Below are 18,019 nucleotides of genomic sequence, written 5' to 3' on the forward strand. Positions count from 1 at the left end.
CAGTTTTGTTCTAAGCGCTTTACAAAGTTTTAAAAAATCATATCTGTTTAAAATAATTCGAAAAAAGATGATTGTTAAGTTTACGTTTAAAAAGATTTAAATTGTCATAAGAACGGATTTCGACAGGTAGTTTGTTCCAGAGTTCTGGGGCCGCTGGGGCCGAAACAGCAAAAGCTCTGGAGCCATACGACTTTAGATTATAGTTGACATGACACAGGCGAAATGCGTACGACGACCGGAGCATTCTTGAAGTTGAATAGCGGCGTATCAGGTCTTGTATGTAGATGGGGGACTGTTGGTGAAGAGCTTTGTGGGTGAGCAGAATTATTTTGAATTTAATTCGCTCGGAAACTGGAAGCCAGTGGAGGTCGAATAAAATAAGGCTTATGTGGTCATACCTGCGAGAGCCTGTGATCAGTCGAGCCGCGGCATTCTGTACTGACTGAAGCTTTTTAATGACATATTTCGGAACCTTGTATAAAAGAGAGTTACAGTGATCCAATTTGGAGGTTATAAAAGCGTGGACTAGAGTCTCAGTGGTTTTAGTGGATAGCAATTTTCTTATACGGGAGATGTTTCTAAGATGATAAAAGGCAGATTTACAAACAGAATTAACATGAGGGAGCATCGACATAGTACTATCAAAAACGAAACCAATGTTTCTGGAACATAGAGACGGCTGAATTGACTGCGTCATGCATATATTAAGGTGGGGCTCTACCTGAATTTGAGTGAAATTTGAAGAGGTTTTAAGAATGGATAGAAGAAAGAAAATGATTTTTGGAACACTAACAGACAGTGGATAACCACGCAAGAGCAACCCAGGTTGCTAGTGGACTAACTTGGTATCCGTCTATTAATTATTATCTACAAATTCTAATTTTAAAACTTCACTAAATCTTCAACATTTCTTATTTCTTTTAATTTTACCAATCCTTCAAGAAAAATTATTTCCTTCCAAATATACCTAAAAATCACACAAAAATTCATAAAACACCCCGAATCATTGATTTGTGTTATGAATGGAGGGTTTTTTTATTGCTTGAAGTGCAAACAAGATATTTCCATTTGACCGATTTTAAGCGGCGTGAAAACGGCTTTCAGGTGAACCCCCACCTTGAACGAAGTCAGAGTTAACAAAACCATCAGCAAGGCTTGTAGTCTCATGTTGCTGTGTACATACTTTTATAGGTGTCTCGATGAAAGAGAAAGTATTTATATTACGTTAGGCCTGTCATATGTACACGGTTAGAAGAAAGGTCAGTGTTATAAAATACCACGTTTAGGATCCTTACCATACCTAGGCAAAGCTGTGTCAGTTTTGATTTTGATACTACTTGGCTGCTGTCTCTAGCCTTATCTCGGATAAGCAAGCAAATTAGGAGATCACATTGGTAGTTAATTAGTACTATTGTCGTAGTTTTCCATTTTTCCATTGTAGTATACATCTATATAACGTCCATTATATCTTGCAAACCTAAAAATTGTATTGCTAAGTGATGTCCATTTAATGTATTTGTATAGAAACTGATGTAAATATTTATATACAGTAGAAACCCGCTTCACGGACACCCGCTTACTCTACGGACACCTCGTTACTCCAGACAGTATTTTTGGTGCAGTACCAAACATTTTCCTCCAAAAAGGGGGACCTCTAGAATAGGGACGCTTTCTCTGGTCCCAGCAGTGATCGTAATAATGGGATTTGACTGTACTTGTCGCATTTTTATATACCTTTATAGTGTTATATTCATTTACTTTGGTATTGAAATAAAATACATCGTAAGAGAGCAGCTGTAGGTGGCCGCCTCAGAAAGGTTCCTGTTATAGTGTTTGGTTAGAAAACCAGACCTTGCAGGATTACTATGGTTACCCAGCTTCTAAGAGCACATCTTATTAAACGGAAAAGCTTATGAAATCTGTTCCCCATTCATTTTAAACAGCATGTAACACTAAAAGTTCTTCAAAATGCGTTTGTATTGCTGAAAGGCATCCACCGATTTCTGGAGAACATCATCATTATTGTTGTGACATTTTAATACAGCACAAAATATGGGAAACGCCGACAGGGTTTCATGAATACGGATGACACCCGTTATCTTTCATTTCTCGTGGGCTTTTACTCTACTTTAACTCGTTTCATGTTGTATTGTCAGTATTTTCTTCCAGCTCTAATGCCAGCAATTACTTTCACATTAAAACTCCTAGTATATCTTGTTCGCAGACATTAAAAACTGTTGCACGAAGCTGAACATATGACCTTCAAGACAGGCATTTGAAGAACTTTCTGGTCCGTGCAGGTCGGCAGGAATTTGAAACAGCCAAGCTCAAAAAGTTCAAAAGTGTTGAAGTTTTTTAATTCGCCGGCGAATACGGTGACGTTTCTGTCTTGCAAATAACGGAGATTGTGTGAACATAAAAAGGCACAAAAACAGCTAAAGGAATGTGCTAAAACCACCAGACTAAAAAGAACACCCTTAGCCCTGTCACAGTGGATAGCGCGGGATACTTTAATATCTCTCCCCAATCCTTCTTGGCCGGGCAGCTGCCGTTTCAGTTTCGATTTTATCCGACGTGTTTTAACTAAACTACCAAATATATATAGAGAAAGGATGAGCCATCTGGAACACAACGAAAAGGTGAGCTCCAGTTCACGTCTCTAACTGATCATAACCGTACAAATACCTGAAAAAAAGCGAAGTACGGTTTCTTTGACGATTACAGTAAAAACTAGAAGTAACCCCTTTTGCTTCAAAGCCCGGTTGTTTGAAATCGATTTACTCTAGACGCGATACCAATAGTTACCTAGTAAGGTTTGTAATTCTCTAATTGAAGCGGATTTTACTTGCTAATATGTAACTGTAGAATTATCGCCTTAAGAGAGATCTAAAGAACCCAAATCATTGCATTGCAAATTCACTGAAAATTGTAAACATTAATCCTGTCACAGCTAGTCGGCTTAGCTTAGTTTCGCTCTCGTTTCAACAACTGAGTTCAGGTTTCATCCTTGCTTACTCTCTGATTCTTTACTACTACACTTTTATACAAAACCAAAACTTATGTAATCTTTGTTATTTCCAACGACATTGGCCTTGCCTTATTCGCGTTTACACAGATCGGTATGACTTGGTCACATGAGATTGATTTTGGCCTTCCAAATTCAAAGATGTCTTACAAACAATTTTTTTTTCACTGGCGGGATGATTAAAAAAATTCCCAAAAGACGTATCTTTATAGCTCTTTTTATTGGTTTCTGTAATTAAACAATGGCCTCAAACAGGCTGTTCTCGCGATGGAGTCGGCATTTTCATATACAAATATCAAGCGCAATTAATGCGTCTCAGTCGACGGGGAAAACATGAAACCGAAATGCCTGTTGCAATTGTCACTAGTCCAACAATAACAACAGAGTCTTTTTTAATTACTTCCTTATTCTGTTCACCCTTTTATTAATTTTTTCGCTTTGTCAATTAGAGACATGACAAAATAAGGTCTGATTGTAAGTTTTATCTAATTCACTTCACGGTTAAGTTTACTGAACGTCGTTGTTCGATATTGCCGGAGAGTCAGGGGATAATGCAAAAGGTAAGCTCAACTAAAGTAAAGAACGCTTCCTAAAAGTATTCCCTGGTTGGCAGGGGCCTCCAATGTTCCTTTCAGTGGAATTTCTGTTCGTTATCTGTGATTTAAAAAGCTTTAGTCTTCCTTAGCGAAATGGAAGATTAAATTTGATCTTTAATGGTCATAAGCATGAAGAACTAGTCTCTCCGCTTTTTTGAATGGGCTTAAATGTAGTCGAAAGTGCAAGATACGGACACCTAGCATTTCGGGAAACCTAACGGATCAGAATTCGAGGATAAGATTCGGTAAAAAAAATTATCGGAGACTTTTATTTTTAGGAAATGAATGCGAACAGATCCCTGTGAGGCACATAAAGAACGAAGTTAAACGATCTGGTTACAGAAGATAACATTATATAATTAAGTCAGTTTTACTCGAATCCTGATTTCTTTTTGGAATTGAGCTTTACACAGTAAGATTCTGGCTGTCAGCTTTCTACAATGCAATCATTTACTTTGCAATGTACATTCAATTCCATCGCAAGGAAGTCGTGTGTGACAATCAAAATCAAAAGCGCAAGAGATGCTGTAACATGAATATTTCGCTGATACCCTACTGAGGGGTTAATGAGAAATGAGGAAATTGTGTTCAGAATTTGGGACTTACAGAACCCAAAATGAAGGCGTAGTGGCTTTTCTGTTCCGAACAGTCCAAGTGAGGAGAGAGAAAGAAATTATTTTACCTTTAATTTCAGCGCCTTCGGCATCATTTCAGGTGTGTTTCGTGAAAAGCACTTTTGTCACCAGAATGTTCTCCAGGGAACCTGTATAGAAGAGGGGAGAAGGGGTGGAGGAGTATGCCCGTTCAGAGTTCAAACGAATTTAACTTGCTTAATATGCCAACAAACGTCACAAGTTAAACTAGGTGAATTTTCCTGAAATTTTTATGGAAAAAATTGAATGCCATTGAAATTCGATGTTACTTTGCATGGAAACTACTTTTTTGTTTGTTGTCTCCTAGGATTTCAGTTTATTCCATTTTAAATGAAGAAATCTAACTTTCAGACAGCAAAATCTGATTTCATGTTTTGACCATCTTCCTATGACTGTGTAGTTCTTCTATCACTTTGTTCAATATTACTGACTTTATGAAGTTTTGTGAGAATCAGAAAATCCAAGATGGTGGATTATCCTCCAAGCCTTATTCTTATTTCCAACATGACAGTGTAAGGATTTTACTGAAACTCGACTCATTAAAAGCTAACAATCAAGTTGGCTGTTGTTCATATATAAAGAATTTGTCGACCATACTCGGAAAACCCGAAAACTTTACATTGTCGTCTAGTTTAGGTATCGTTTTGGTCCCGGTGCCTTTGTCCACAAGTGACGTTCATTCCTCCGTCTTCTGCTGCAGGAAAAACTACTAAAGAAGCCTGAACGATTTGCAAGTGCTGTCTCAGGATTTTTCAGCAACTTCAAGTGGGCATGCGCTGTGTTGATTCTCGTGGCTCGCCTAGTTGGGCTGTCCATGTTCACTATCTGGGCAATTGACTGTTTCTTCAGGGAATTTCAGACCACAGCGCTTTGTGCGCATTTTCGTCTCTTTCCTCACCCCAAAATCTTTGAAGCTGCCTGGCTCTTCCTGTGCGCCTCAACGTCTCTTTTCTTGATCTTTTATGTACGCCGTTTGCCCTCCTTCCCAGGAGTTTCCGTAGTTTTACATCACCTGTTCAGGAAAAAGTACTTCTGGAAAATCGTTCTAACACTTATTTCGGTGTGTTTCTACGATCTGTTTGTTATTTTGCACAAACCAAGTGCAGCGAAAACAATTTCGTACGTGCTTTTCATGGTTGAAAAGTCTTTGGCCGTGGCAGTGGTGCTGCTATTGAACTTTCTCGCTTCAGTTAAAAGTGATGTGTCTCAAAACAAATCTGCACTACAGTTGTGGATCTACAAAGCAGTGCTATTTCTGTATGCACTTGAGGGTTATACCATGGCCATTCTTGGCTCAATAATTGCTATTTACAAAGTCCTTACTGTGTCAGATACTCGTGGAATAGCTATGATAAAACTGGCCTCCACAAACGTCCACGAAAACCTGACTTTGGCCACTGCTCAGCAGTGGTTACAATGGAGAAACAATGGGTACTCTACGGAGGATCCGCCTGACATGAAAGCTGTCATTGATTTGATGCTCTTGATGACCAATAATGCGTTGAGATATTACTTAGCGGATTTCTTCTTTTCAAAGCTCTTTGATCACGATGTGGACATCTTGAGTGGCGGAACAAAGAGTATCTCTGAAAGTCTTGCAGTAAACAGAGCTGACGACATACCTACGGCAGAACCAACTCAAGAACTGGACAGGCGTCCGCTCACTTAACAAACCTTGTGTGAATGGGAGTGAAATCTTCCGATCGTTTTTCTTCCGACTCGCCCTGTCTAAGACTGACTGTGTTATGCATATTTTCATCATCGAAGAGACAACAAAACCATTGGTAGGGCTTGTAGTCTTATGCTGCTGTGTAAATAGATGTGGCGACAAGATACAGTATTTTTATTACTACAGATATACACTGTCAGAAAAAGGTCGGAGGTCTATAATGCTGGAAATGAAAGACGTTTAGGATTCTTGCCGTGCGAAGGCAAAGCTTTGTCACCTTTGATGTCAATATTTAATGGAGAGCTGCTACCGCAAACCTTATCTCGAGTATGAAAGCGAAGTATAAGGTTTACAAACAATAGACAGCATAAGCATAGCATGCAGCGAGCCTTAAGCGAAAAGTAATTATATTAAATACATGTGAGTAGTAAATTTTTGAACAGGTAGGACAAATCCAGTTAGGACGATCTTTTGATGAAGTGTAACCTCTTGGTATATCAGCTCGCTGACACGAGATTATTGAGCTTCCTTTTAGTCTCCGATACATCTTGAGCCCTACACTGTATCAATCAATAAGTATATCGAGTATGTATGTTGGGAGACTGGAACGACGCGAAAGACGGCGGACACGCTCTTAAGTGTTCCTCCATCTTCTAGGTAATGCAAGAGGTATGCAAAGGAAGATAACATTCTAAACAAGCAAAAGGATTATAAAGGTTATGAAAAAATGGAAACGAAATATCAGTTGCTCACTTGTTCAGCCGTATTCAAATACTTGGAATAACCTTCCAGTTTCCCCTCGTACCAACAGACTTTCTGAGACAGCTTGTAAACATCTTACTTAAACTTAAACGGCCAGTACACTAAATAAATGAGATTCTCTACGCCTATACTATCAATGATTTCCGTACACTGAAAATCTCTAATTGTACTGCTTTACTTTTCTTTGTTGTAGTTCCAGCAGTTTGAAGTCGGTATTGCCTATGATACTAGTGCGTTGTTGTTTTGTTTGATTGCTGAAGCTTCCTTATTCCTGATCAGATTAGTATGATAATTAATAGTCTTGTCGAAGTTTTCCATTTTTTCATTGTATATATTTATATAACGTCCATTATATCTTCTATATTGAAAAGGCGCACTTGATCTGGAACCTAGCTTCACCTTTTATTGTGGTTCACATATATAGCTAAGTGCTGTCCGTTTAACGTATTTATTTAGATATAAGTATTTTTATAAAATATTTGAGATTGTACGCGCGCTCTCATTGGTCGATAGGTGTGTTTAGATGAGAGCATGTAAACACGGTTGTGACGTCATGCTTTCTGCGTCTCCCGGCACAATTTGAAAACATTTCAAAGCTTTCGCAAGACTCGAAAAGTAATTTCAAGTACAAATGGTGAAAAATTTTCCCAAAATTTTGATCGGGGTGTGCCTATATCCTCCCCTCTGAACCCGAGGGAAAAAAAGCAAAAGAAAGAAGAACCACAGCGCTTTGTCTGCCTCGCTAGACGACCTCGTCGAGGGAGCTCAAGTGAAGGCGACAAAATAAGCAACAAATACGCAGTAAACATTTTCCAAGGTAATTTTTGCATCTGAGTATTACAATAAAATTTCCTAAAAGACATTCTTTATTCAAAAAATGTACATGAAAACGAACACAAAACTATATGCTACAGACTATAAATGTTTCAAATCAAACTTTGTACGGCCCGTTGCCGTGTTTTGGCTGTCAAATTTGTATAAAATGTATTTTCTCCGAGACTTTCTCAGCGTAATAATCTACTGCTACGATTACTATTACCAGCAACAACTTCACAGTCTGGATCCGCTGCTTGTGCTATGATTCCTAAACAGCAAAACTTCACAAGGCACGATGAGCGACTCGACTTCTCGGCCATCTCAGGCTGCCACGTCGGGCAAGTTCACGTAACTTTCAGGAGCGACCATGCACAGTGACATTCATTTTCAGCTTAAATAAACTAGTCATCTTGAAGTTCTTTCCTTACAGAATCGTATATTTTGAACATTTCTTCTAGTATTCACCGAATGTTGGGTATTGTTCTGTAAGATTTACGAGAATTCAAAGCTGAAATCGCCGTCATCCACACGGGGCTCGCTGACGCTTGCCACAAATTTCAACATGATTTTGACTTTTATAACGCAAATTTTGATTGGTTCACGTGTTGTCAGATGCGCGTTTTCATTGGCTAGTAGCAAAAATGATTGTCCAAAGCGTGTACTGAGAACATCTATTTCAATCAAGAAATAAATAAACACAATTTCCCTTCATTTGTCGAATTATTTTTTTAGAAATATTTTATAAAAGCAATAGAGGACTTTTTTCCCGTGTTTACATAGCCTCATCTAAACACTCGGGGAGTTGAGAGAATTCTCGAAAGTTATGCAAACCCTCGACTGCGTCTCGGGTTTGCATAACTGTCTCGAATTCTCCCAACCCCCCTCGTGTTTAGATGAGGCTATGTAAACACGGAAAAAGTCCTCTATTGCTTAAATATTAAAACCTTGCTTCACGGAAACCCGCTTGATATGGACACCTCGTTTTATGTTACTACAGCCAGTTTTCATGGTCTCGCACCAAACATTTTCCTCAAAATTATCCAGCTTTATAAGGACACCTCGATGATAACACGCACGCTTTTTCTGGTCCCAGCAGTGTCCGTAATAACGGGTTTGACTGTACTTATCGTATTTTTAGAGACCTTTATAGTGTTATAATCGTTGCTTTGGTATTGGAATAAATACATGGTAAGGGACCAGAAACTAGCTGAAGGTGGCCGCTTCAGAAAGGTTCGTGTTGCAGTGATTGGTTAGAAACTGAACCAGACCTTCCAGGATTACTATGGTTACCCTGGTTGACTCCGGCTTCTAAGAGCACATTTTGTTAAACAGAAAAGCTTATGAAATCTGTGTATGTAAGTTCTATATATCATTTTCTTTCGTTTCTAGACCTCCCATGTATGTATCAAACTTGGAACAAAGTAATATTTTTAAGAAGCTTTAACATGGGTTTTAAGTGCTTTCTAGTTTACTTTAATTAACTGTAATTTTTAGTGGGTTATTCCAGCTTTTCAACTTTTAAGTTCAAAAAGCTTATTCCTGTGTAACTGAATTACGAAACGTGCTTTAGAAGGATCAACTAAACTCTAATTAATTATTATTGTGGTTTATACATTTGGCTCTTCGAAATAGTTAGTATATGTAATCGCATGAGGCCGAGTTGAATTAAGGATTAATTTTCACGCGTATTTTCAAAGTTTTTTTTGAAAATACAAGTGAAAATTAATCCTTAATTCTACGAGGACTCAATGCGATTACGTGTTTATAAAGGGCAAAAGTTTCCTAAAACTACCAAGGCACTTCGTAAAACAATCAGCCCGGGCCAGGAGTAAAAACACTCACCCGTAAGCAAAACAAACAAACAAACAATTTACCTGTTTCTTAGCGTACAAAACAGAAAAAAGAGAAAAAAAAGTTGATTGTTATATACATGTAATTCAAAAGAGGAAATAAAAGCTTAATTCATGAGCAAACTAACAACAATTAAACCAAATGTTGGACAACAATAATTTTGATTCACCTGCACTGTGAAGCTTTATAATTCTATCACCCGCTCGGTTGAAAATTCACACGATTACAGATCAATAAAAATAGCAAACCGTGGGTCCAAAGAAGGAACTTTGCAGAGTAATTTCTTCCACTGAATTAGACCTGCTCCTTCCTCCCATCAAAGAGCACTGTTATTATTGTTCGGTTATCATTCGTTGGAAGAAGGCGTATAGCGAGGTGAGAGCATTTGGTCGCGGCCTTAAATGATTTCAGTTTTTCAACCAAACAAATCCGATCATGTTTTTTGCTTTTGACACAAACAATCTCTTGCTAATTCTTGTAAGAAACGAAAGTTCACCTTTACGAATTTCCTTGTAGCTGTAGAACTTGATTTCCAAGTATTTTTGACACAAACAATCCGGCTTAAAAAGTCATACTCCAAAGAACCTGAAAGAAGTCGTTGTTGTCGCGGCACAAAATGAAGAAACCACCAAAATGTAGAAATGGCGTACTCAGCCACTCAGGAGCAAGTATTTTCGCCGCTTGACCAATCAGGAGTGAGTAATTTTGCCCTCGGTGAAAGGAAAATTAAGAAAAACTGTCCTCTGTTTCAACCAATCAGCAATCAGTAATTTTGTCCTCTATGTTATAATAACTCTAAAAGGAATCGTTTACTTTAGTTTTGGAGTTTAATTAACTTCCTAACTTAAATGACTAAGTAGTTCTTAGAAGGAATTTCAATATGGGAGTTATATAAACCTACGATTAAGTTCACACTGTCTGAGTAAATTGATTCCAAAAAACTGAAATAGTGCTGATTTTTCCTATATACAACCGAAATTCTCATGGATACCGCTATGCTTGTCCTCTAACAATCTAACTGAGTGCAATGTACTTTCTCTTATCAACAGCTAGACCTCTGTTTGTTGGCAAATTGGCGATAAGTTTTCGGCGTCTTGACAAGTACACAAGGCCACTGACAAATCTAAAAGAAATTTTAAAAAAAGGATTAGTAGTTAGAGAAAGCCTTGATTGTGCCTGTCGATGCGGCATGTGAAGGAGTTGAAAGTGTATCATGATCACTATAATTCTGCATGCATGGATTTTAGGCGCTTACTATTTTTATTTACCGCTCAACGCGAGCGCACAAAAACATTCAAGGCATTTTCCATGATATACTGCTTTTCTCATTTAATAAATATTGGTTAAAAACTCTAAATCCTCATGCACTTAATATGAAAGTTTGTTGGTTACTCAGTTTGGGAGAAATTTAAGCTATAAACAAAGACGCAACATAATAATCCTGAAAACAAGCACATTTTTTGATACGTATGAAATGCAAGGTGCACTGAAGAAAGAGCACTGGTCTGTGAGTGACGAAGTTGAATTAGTATTACCATGTCAGAGTGGTTTGCAATAACGACTGAAGACTTTAACCAAAGATGCCTTATACATACCACGATGTAAATGGTAACTTTTCGCGTTTTTTAGAAGACTAGTTTCCAAGGACAACAATCATTAATTCCGATCCACCCTTGCCCCTTCCCTTGTGCAATAATTATCGTATCCACTTGTAAGTATCATTCTTTTTTCCATCTTGAGCCTCACCCGGTAATATATTAGTTATATCATCTCTTTCTCTCAACTGCTGAAGTCTTAAATATTTACCTTGCGATGTCGACTTCTCAGCATCCGTTGTTAATTTGCCAGTTTCCTTTACGCTTTTCACGTGCCTTTTCCTGAAAAAGCTTATTCCGCCACCAACGAGACAAACAAGTACAAATACGGACAAAGCAACCACGCATGCCATGAATGCCAAAGACTCGCCTGAGGAATCGGAGTCGAAAACGTTGATGGTTAAAGATTCAGTGCCAGTGAATGTCCGACCTTCCGATGCCTGAAAACCATGCAAAGACACAATCATTTACTTGGGCCTCGTTCACTGTAGATCTTACTTAGAGAGGTTTTCAGTTGAGTGTTGAAAGTAATTTCGCGTTTGCTTTGGTTTTGCAATACTACGCTCTGTGATTGGTTAACAAACCTCGCGCCTCTTTCTCAACCAATGGGAATCCAAACCCAAACCAATCGTGTTTTGGCCGCATGCATTTTCCCGCGCTTGGCGCCAGTTACATATATTTGCCTCGAATTCTGATTGGCTCGTTGTGTTGTTTGCGATTGGCCAGAGTAATTACTTTGGTATTGGTTTTACGACACTCAATTGGAAACCGCTCTATTAGTGAATCTAGGGCTAAGTTCTGCACTCAAGAAAGGAGTCCTTTGTAGGGTTATGCGAGGGGGCAAGTTGCTGGGACTTGTTACAAATCCGGCTATGTCCCTGTGACAAGTCCCTTGAGAGTATACAGAAGGACGTGTCCTGTGTATGCTCGGGACTTTGCAGGCTATTCTAAGTTTGTTCTCTGTGATTTGGCCACGCGACTTGTGGCTTCAATTAAAACACCATTTCATCGAGGGGTATCAGTCCCAAAGGACAAAATTTCAAGATGTTTTCCTTGGGATGAGTTTCACTGTCCCCGGTGTGCCAAGTTGGAAATACTATTCTTTCAGTATGTTTAATAAAAGAAGACGTCATTACATATCCAAGCATATTGTTATGGATAAATGGTTGTTTCCCTCCTAAATCCAGCAGAGACCTCGACAGAAAACTGCTAGACACACGCCTGCCAACAGACTACATTCCAGTAGAACACTCGGAAGCACACTCTCGTAGTACATTTTATTTGCCTGGGCCCAAAAACTCAATGGCTCGACAACTCGACATCCCGGCAATTCAGCAACATCACAGCTTGACATCCTTCATGTGAACATGTCCCTAATACCTCTGAAAATCAAATAACTGCTTAAATTCACACGCTACATCCCTGCAGACGATGGTCGTTAAATAATCAATGGCTCACTAATATAATGATAACAGGAGTCTTATATGCACAATCTTTAGAAGGGAAACTTTCACTAAATAAGAGCATATTAAAGTATTTGGCTAACATCTTTCTTACTTCAGTGTCCTGTAAGTAACTGCTTGCGATGTAGAGTGCGTCATTTTTAGAAATCTTGATAACCCCTGATAAGCAGTCAGATATGAGCCAAGTAAACAAGGAGTCCCTGTAGGCAACACCAAACCCACGACTGTTCCAGATAACCTTGGTGATGGTCAATTTTCTAGACGTGTCCTTCGTCTTCATCGAAACGATGCCGGTAAAAAATTCTTCCAGAATCCCGTCAATTCCATTCCCATGTTTCAGCGCGTCGTACATCCTATCTTCATCCTCAAAAGCTAGAAACACGTTGTATAGAATTTAAGTTGGTACTACAATTAAGGAAAAATTTATTTTCTCTTACGTACATGTAAAATAGCACACGCTTTTAGCGAATATAAATATATAGACTCTCACTTTCTATGTCGACTCCAAAATTCAAGGCTTCTTGGAAAGCGATGCTGTCACTTAACACACCGATCTGCAAATGATAAAAGTAAAAAAACTAATTATAAAACTGAACTGAACAACGGTATATAGTCATATATATAATCCCTCGGAAAAACATCAATTTGGTAATAATTTAAAATGTTTTACAAAAACAGAGTGCACTCATTTTAGTCGAGTGAAATACATTTAACTCAAAGTAAAGTGCTCTTTCATCCAATAACTTCACGTGGTCCAGAAATCGCACCCGTTTTCCAGCTGTGAGCTCATGTTCCAGTTTGACACTCGTCAAAGCATCAGAAAGAGTAGCAGTCAACACGGAACAAACAGTAACGCCAACAGTCATCCAAACTACAGCAAATGATCTTGCCAAGGTGGACTTAGGTGCCTTGTCACCATATCTGTAGAGAAGGAATAACTTGTTAAATAAATGAATGGCCAAATAGTCAACGACCTATCTCTTACACCGCGTTATTTTAGCATAGTATTTATTCTCTTTCTATTGAAATAAATTTTTTAAAATGTTCAAAATCCTGGCCTCGAGAATACGTACACAAGAAACATTCGGAGTCAACGCTGTTTGATACTGTGTACTAACTTTTTCTCGTGTTCGATGCATTAATTATATGCATAACATTGTTTAAAGGAGTTTTGTAACATGGACGGACCACGTATTTCTACTAAACAGAGCAAGGACTGATCAAATAGACGAATATTTGGTAGTTCAGTTAGAGAGACTAGTTTAGAATTACGTTTACAGCAAACGGCAAACGGCAGACGGCAGTTCTAAATGACCACCTCACCGTGTTCAAGCTTACCCTACATTTGCCACTCGCCATTTGCATTTTCTCATCAACGGCGATTTTTGGACTATGCTCGTTTAATATGTGCTCATATATTTAAGAAAACACAAACGCAAATCTCATGTTTTTCGTTTGCCCTAAATGCGATGCTAAATCTCTCTAATATCGTTCGCAGTAGTGGGAAAATGCCTGGTTATTATATGTTATCAACATTGCTACATAATCTGCAGTACTATGCATGAGCTGAGGGTCATTATACGTACCCTACAGTTGTCATGGTTACGAAAGCCCACCAAAATCCTTGGAAGATCCCCCGATGAAACGTGCGAGAAAACTGCATGGGATTGTGGGATTTGTCCTACAAGAAGTATTATAATAAAATGAAAGAAATAAAAAAAGATTAGGGACCTTAAGAGTTAGGTTTTCCCTCGTTTCCCGCGAACCGCAAACGTCTAAAAGTCTCGTGTCGCCGATCCCGCCGTCCCGTTTGACGTTTGAGGTTCACGGATCGACGGCAGGAAACACTGTCTAGCGGTAAGAGAATCACGGCAGAGTTTTTCGCTGGTTTTAAAATTATAAAGCCACGTTTAAATGTCAAATAAACTTTCTTTAAAGCGTTATCTCGATGAATGAGGGTCTTGTTTGATTCAGTTGTGAGATTACCAGAATTACCAACCACATTAGTGCGTGTCGTGCGTGTATCAATACTATCCTTCATGCAGCCGCCGTATCTTGTTTTTCTGCGAGTATCCCATGATGAATAGGTAAAAAAAAACCCTCAATCTTTAGCCCGGATTATCTACATACGGCGAATTCCGAACTCTAAGCGGCTGGCCGACGTTTGCGGTACGCGGTTTTAGAGGAAACGCTCAACCTTAAGGTCTCTATTTACTCTAAGGCCCGTACGCACTGAAATATCTCACTTGATTCGTTGTTACCAAAATTTAGTAACTGTTTAGGTGATATTGGCTAGCAACTAAAATTAAAGCAACACAATATTCAGATAGAAACGGCCTTGCCCTTTAAAATGGCATCAAGACGACCACCTGTTTTAATTTAAGAATAGAAAATGAAGATAAAAGTGCCCCTAGCCTTCTATAAGCACTTTTTGAAATATTAAAATTCAACTTGATGTGATGGTCCAAAGGACACAAACAGCCGAAATGAATCAACATGATTAAACTTGATTTAGTCGTAGTGAATTTGTGCTGGCTATAGCCCATGTTCTGTCAACATCAAAGCAGGCAATGGCTGTATTAACAAAACTTATCAAAACAGAACTAAGACGTGGCCCTTACTCTGTCATTTGTATTTCAGTTTGTCACTCTTTCAACTGTGAATTCCCTTTACTGCTGAAAGCTCTTATCTCTTACTTCGGCCTTGAAACCTTTGTAAACGTCTCAGACAGAAAATGTTTTCCCCGTTGAGCGCCACATCTCTCAATCTCAATACGCTCTTTTCGATCTATTAAAATTCAGCTTTACAATGAGACCAAGAGGACACAAAGAAAGGAAGTCCGATAATTCATTTCACTCCAGTGAATCGAAGTCACATTAAACTGACACTCACAGTGAAGTCATCTTGCGTCTTTCGCTTCGTTTCTACCAGAATATTTCGTAAACCGAAAGGTTGAAACAACAGGCCAGTAACTACTCAGGAAGAAAACGCCTGGTTTAACACCAAGATACGATAGTGCTGATATCATATATGTTAAAGGGACACTTTCACTAAGATTTTGCTGTATTTTGACCACAGCTGTTAAAAATTTAACAACTGAGCCTCTCCCCTACACGAAATTGCTCATAAAGCACGAGGAGGAAAATATTAAGCAACTGTAATCAGTTTTTTTTAATGATTTCGCTAAGCTACACAGGAAGAACTTGAAACTAAATTGGCCAATCTTTTTCAAGTTGCAATGCATTTTCACCCTAGCCATCCGCGGCCAAAGATAATTAATAATAGTTTTTGTGCGCTAGTAGGGTTGTTGTTAACAAAACAGAACCATTATTTCAACGTTTTTACCGATACAAATATATCTTTTGGCTATGAAAGTGACACTAAAAATAGATGACACTGCCTTTTTAATTTTATACAAAAGAATAATCGTATCAAGACTTTCGTGACTTTTGCTACGAAGCGCATGGGTGAGTTGACACAACACGAATCGACACAAGGTTACTTTAATTCACTGTGAATTTAATGCTATTTTTAATTGAGAGAAATTTTTTATTCGCAATTCATTTTCCCTAAAGCCCAATCATGGACAGACTTGAGGTGCCTCATTTTCTTCCGCAACAAGATCTATAGTTACTTTAAATATTTTCGTGTTATAGTCTCGCTGTTTCTTATTACCATCACAAAAGAAATAATGCACTTATGATTGAAGATATCCTAGATAAATCGCTTAGTCGACAACATTAGTATTTGTATAGAAGGTACTTACAAAACCTTCCTTAAAAGCCTAGTTGTTATTGAAGTAATTTATTTGTTTACAGCCGGTTTAGCCAGGTTACCCAAATTTGAAACCTTTCAATCAGCCTGATACAAGCATGGTTTGCAACCTTTTAAACAAAGACAATTAACTCACCAAAAGCCAAATGGCTACACCTGCTACGAAAGACATCAATAACGCTATTAGCACCACCGGCCATGTTCCCAACACAGCTTTTAAGACCAGTTTCCACTGGTGAAGGGCCGAATACCTCTGAATTAGCACAACCCCTGGAGAATCTAAGATCTTCACGTACGGGAAGGTTCCTCCATATTTCGCTTCATCGCTGTGCACTGGGATTATCATATCTGCAGAGCCATCGAGAAGCTCGAGTTGCAGCGCTTCAAGGTTTGAAGCTCGGTTCAAATTATAACGAATGTTCGGTTGGTCACGAGACATTCTCTGACAACAATAACCAATTGCACGCCTTACGATATCCACAAATATGCCTTTCAGAATTGGTGAAGGTCCTTCGGTTTTGTCGCCAGCCTCTCTACTAGTGTAAACAAAAGGCGCCGCTTGTAGCCAAGAAATTTTGATCTTTTTAGGACAATACGTGGGGTACACAACACAGTCGTCAAATGTTTCCAAAGGTACGGCGTCGCTCGTTTCGTGTGAAGAATCGTTGGAACTGCGTTTGACTATCGCTCTCTTCCTCAATTCATCATCACATATTGCTGGAGTTGGAGTGGCAACGTTTTCTAAGAGGTTAAAATCTTCGTAGATGTCTATTCCCTGTCCTTTAACTTTGTTGCTTTCAAGTAGATTACACAGAAACATTACCTTCGTGATCACATCAAAAGTTGTGCACAGTTTTAAGGGTGTTTTCATTTTTTTTGGCTTAGTCACTGGCAAGATGGTAAATTCGGAAGGAGAGGTTAAATGAAGATCGCAAGACTAAATTACCAGCCTTTTAATACTTTCGTTGGACGTCACGCCCATTTGGCGGGGACACAATACATAATTAAAACGTCAAGCATGGAATAACTGACACATCGTGACAAGTTTTATAGTTTTATTTATTCTTGTAAATGTATCTGAAGTTTTGACAGGGTAGGCGTATGATAAATCATATTTACATAACTCAGTATTCAACTCCACTTAGTACAGTATGCTGCAGTTAGACATTTATAATATAAGAAACTGGTTTACAGTCATTTGTATAAGTATACAGCAAGAATAAATAAAAAAATAAATAAAACCTTTGCTAACACACGAGGCCTCATTCTGTTTCAGCTTTTTCACGTTGCTTTCTTTGTAACTTATTGGACAAAGAATCTCCTATTGTACGTTACGGTGCGAAGTATCACTATATATTCTTAATGGCACAAAGCATAAAAACGAACACCTGCCGGGTAGTTACAAGAACAACAAAAAGTAATCTACCGTGAAACATGCCGTCCGCACGTATTTGATCGTTTCAGTATTTGGAAAAGGAGATTTTAAAAACGCAAGGTACCATTCTTCCTCTCGTTTGCGCTTTCATTGGTTTTTGAACTTTACGATCGGAAAAGTGTATTTTAATCGACTAGTCTATCACGCTATTTTTTGTGTCATCGTTACGTTTTTGAAAATTAATCAACATTCTAAGGTAGCGGCTTTGAAGATTTCGCTGTTCAAAGCGTTTTCAATCGTCTTGGTTCGACTCCGTGTGGATTGGAGGCCGAACAGGATGAAACTATAATTTCTCTTTCAATGCAAAAATGATGGAAAACGGATACGCGTACCCGTGGAAGGTGTCTTATTTGCATTCGTTTGGAAATATGACATCTTTT

General features: G+C 38.5%; 2 protein-coding genes across 2 annotated transcripts; one reads left to right on the plus strand and one right to left on the minus strand.

Annotated features, from left to right (window-relative positions):
* Positions 1 to 2,564: 2,564 nt before the first annotated feature.
* Positions 2,565 to 6,142, plus strand: LOC146483299 (uncharacterized). The gene is made up of 2 exons (XM_085106042.1): positions 2,565 to 2,639; positions 4,975 to 6,142. Exons 1-2 carry the CDS (start codon positions 2,613 to 2,615, stop codon positions 5,941 to 5,943), a joined length of 996 nt encoding a protein of 331 aa, XP_084962168.1. The 5' UTR covers positions 2,565 to 2,612; the 3' UTR covers positions 5,944 to 6,142.
* A 4,214-nt stretch (positions 6,143 to 10,356) lies between these two features.
* On the minus strand, positions 10,357 to 18,001 carry LOC146483300 (uncharacterized). The gene is made up of 7 exons (XM_085106003.1): positions 16,341 to 18,001; positions 14,017 to 14,111; positions 13,198 to 13,351; positions 12,921 to 12,984; positions 12,525 to 12,802; positions 11,179 to 11,407; positions 10,357 to 10,495 (listed from the first exon to the last, which is right to left on the minus strand). Exons 1-7 carry the CDS (start codon positions 17,073 to 17,075, stop codon positions 10,422 to 10,424), a joined length of 1,629 nt encoding a protein of 542 aa, XP_084962129.1. The 5' UTR covers positions 17,076 to 18,001; the 3' UTR covers positions 10,357 to 10,421.
* Positions 18,002 to 18,019: the final 18 nt, after the last annotated feature.

Source organism: Pavona decussata, unplaced genomic scaffold, assembly GCF_977016875.1.
Source record: "Pavona decussata unplaced genomic scaffold, jaPavDecu1.1 SCAFFOLD_39, whole genome shotgun sequence".
NCBI lineage: Eukaryota > Metazoa > Cnidaria > Anthozoa > Scleractinia > Agariciidae > Pavona > Pavona decussata.

What these genes read in the sequence shown, in the direction of transcription:
- LOC146483299 (XM_085106042.1), top strand. Translation starts at nt 2,613, where the DNA reads ATGAGCCATCTGGAACACAACGAAAAG. An exon ending in ATCTGGAACACAACGAAAAG is followed by an intron (nt 2,640 to 4,974) that starts GTGAGCTCCAGT and finishes CTTCTGCTGCAG; the next exon opens with GAAAAACTACTAAAGAAGCC.
- LOC146483300 (XM_085106003.1), bottom strand. Translation starts at nt 17,075, where the DNA reads ATGAAAACACCCTTAAAACTGTGCACAACTTTTGATGTGATCACGAAG. An exon ending in AGCTCACAGCTGGAAAACGG is followed by an intron (nt 12,985 to 13,197) that starts GTGCGATTTCTG and finishes TATCATTTGCAG; the next exon opens with ATCGGTGTGTTAAGTGACAG. An exon ending in GTTACTTACAGGACACTGAA is followed by an intron (nt 11,408 to 12,524) that starts GTAAGAAAGATG and finishes CATGGTTTTCAG; the next exon opens with GCATCGGAAGGTCGGACATT.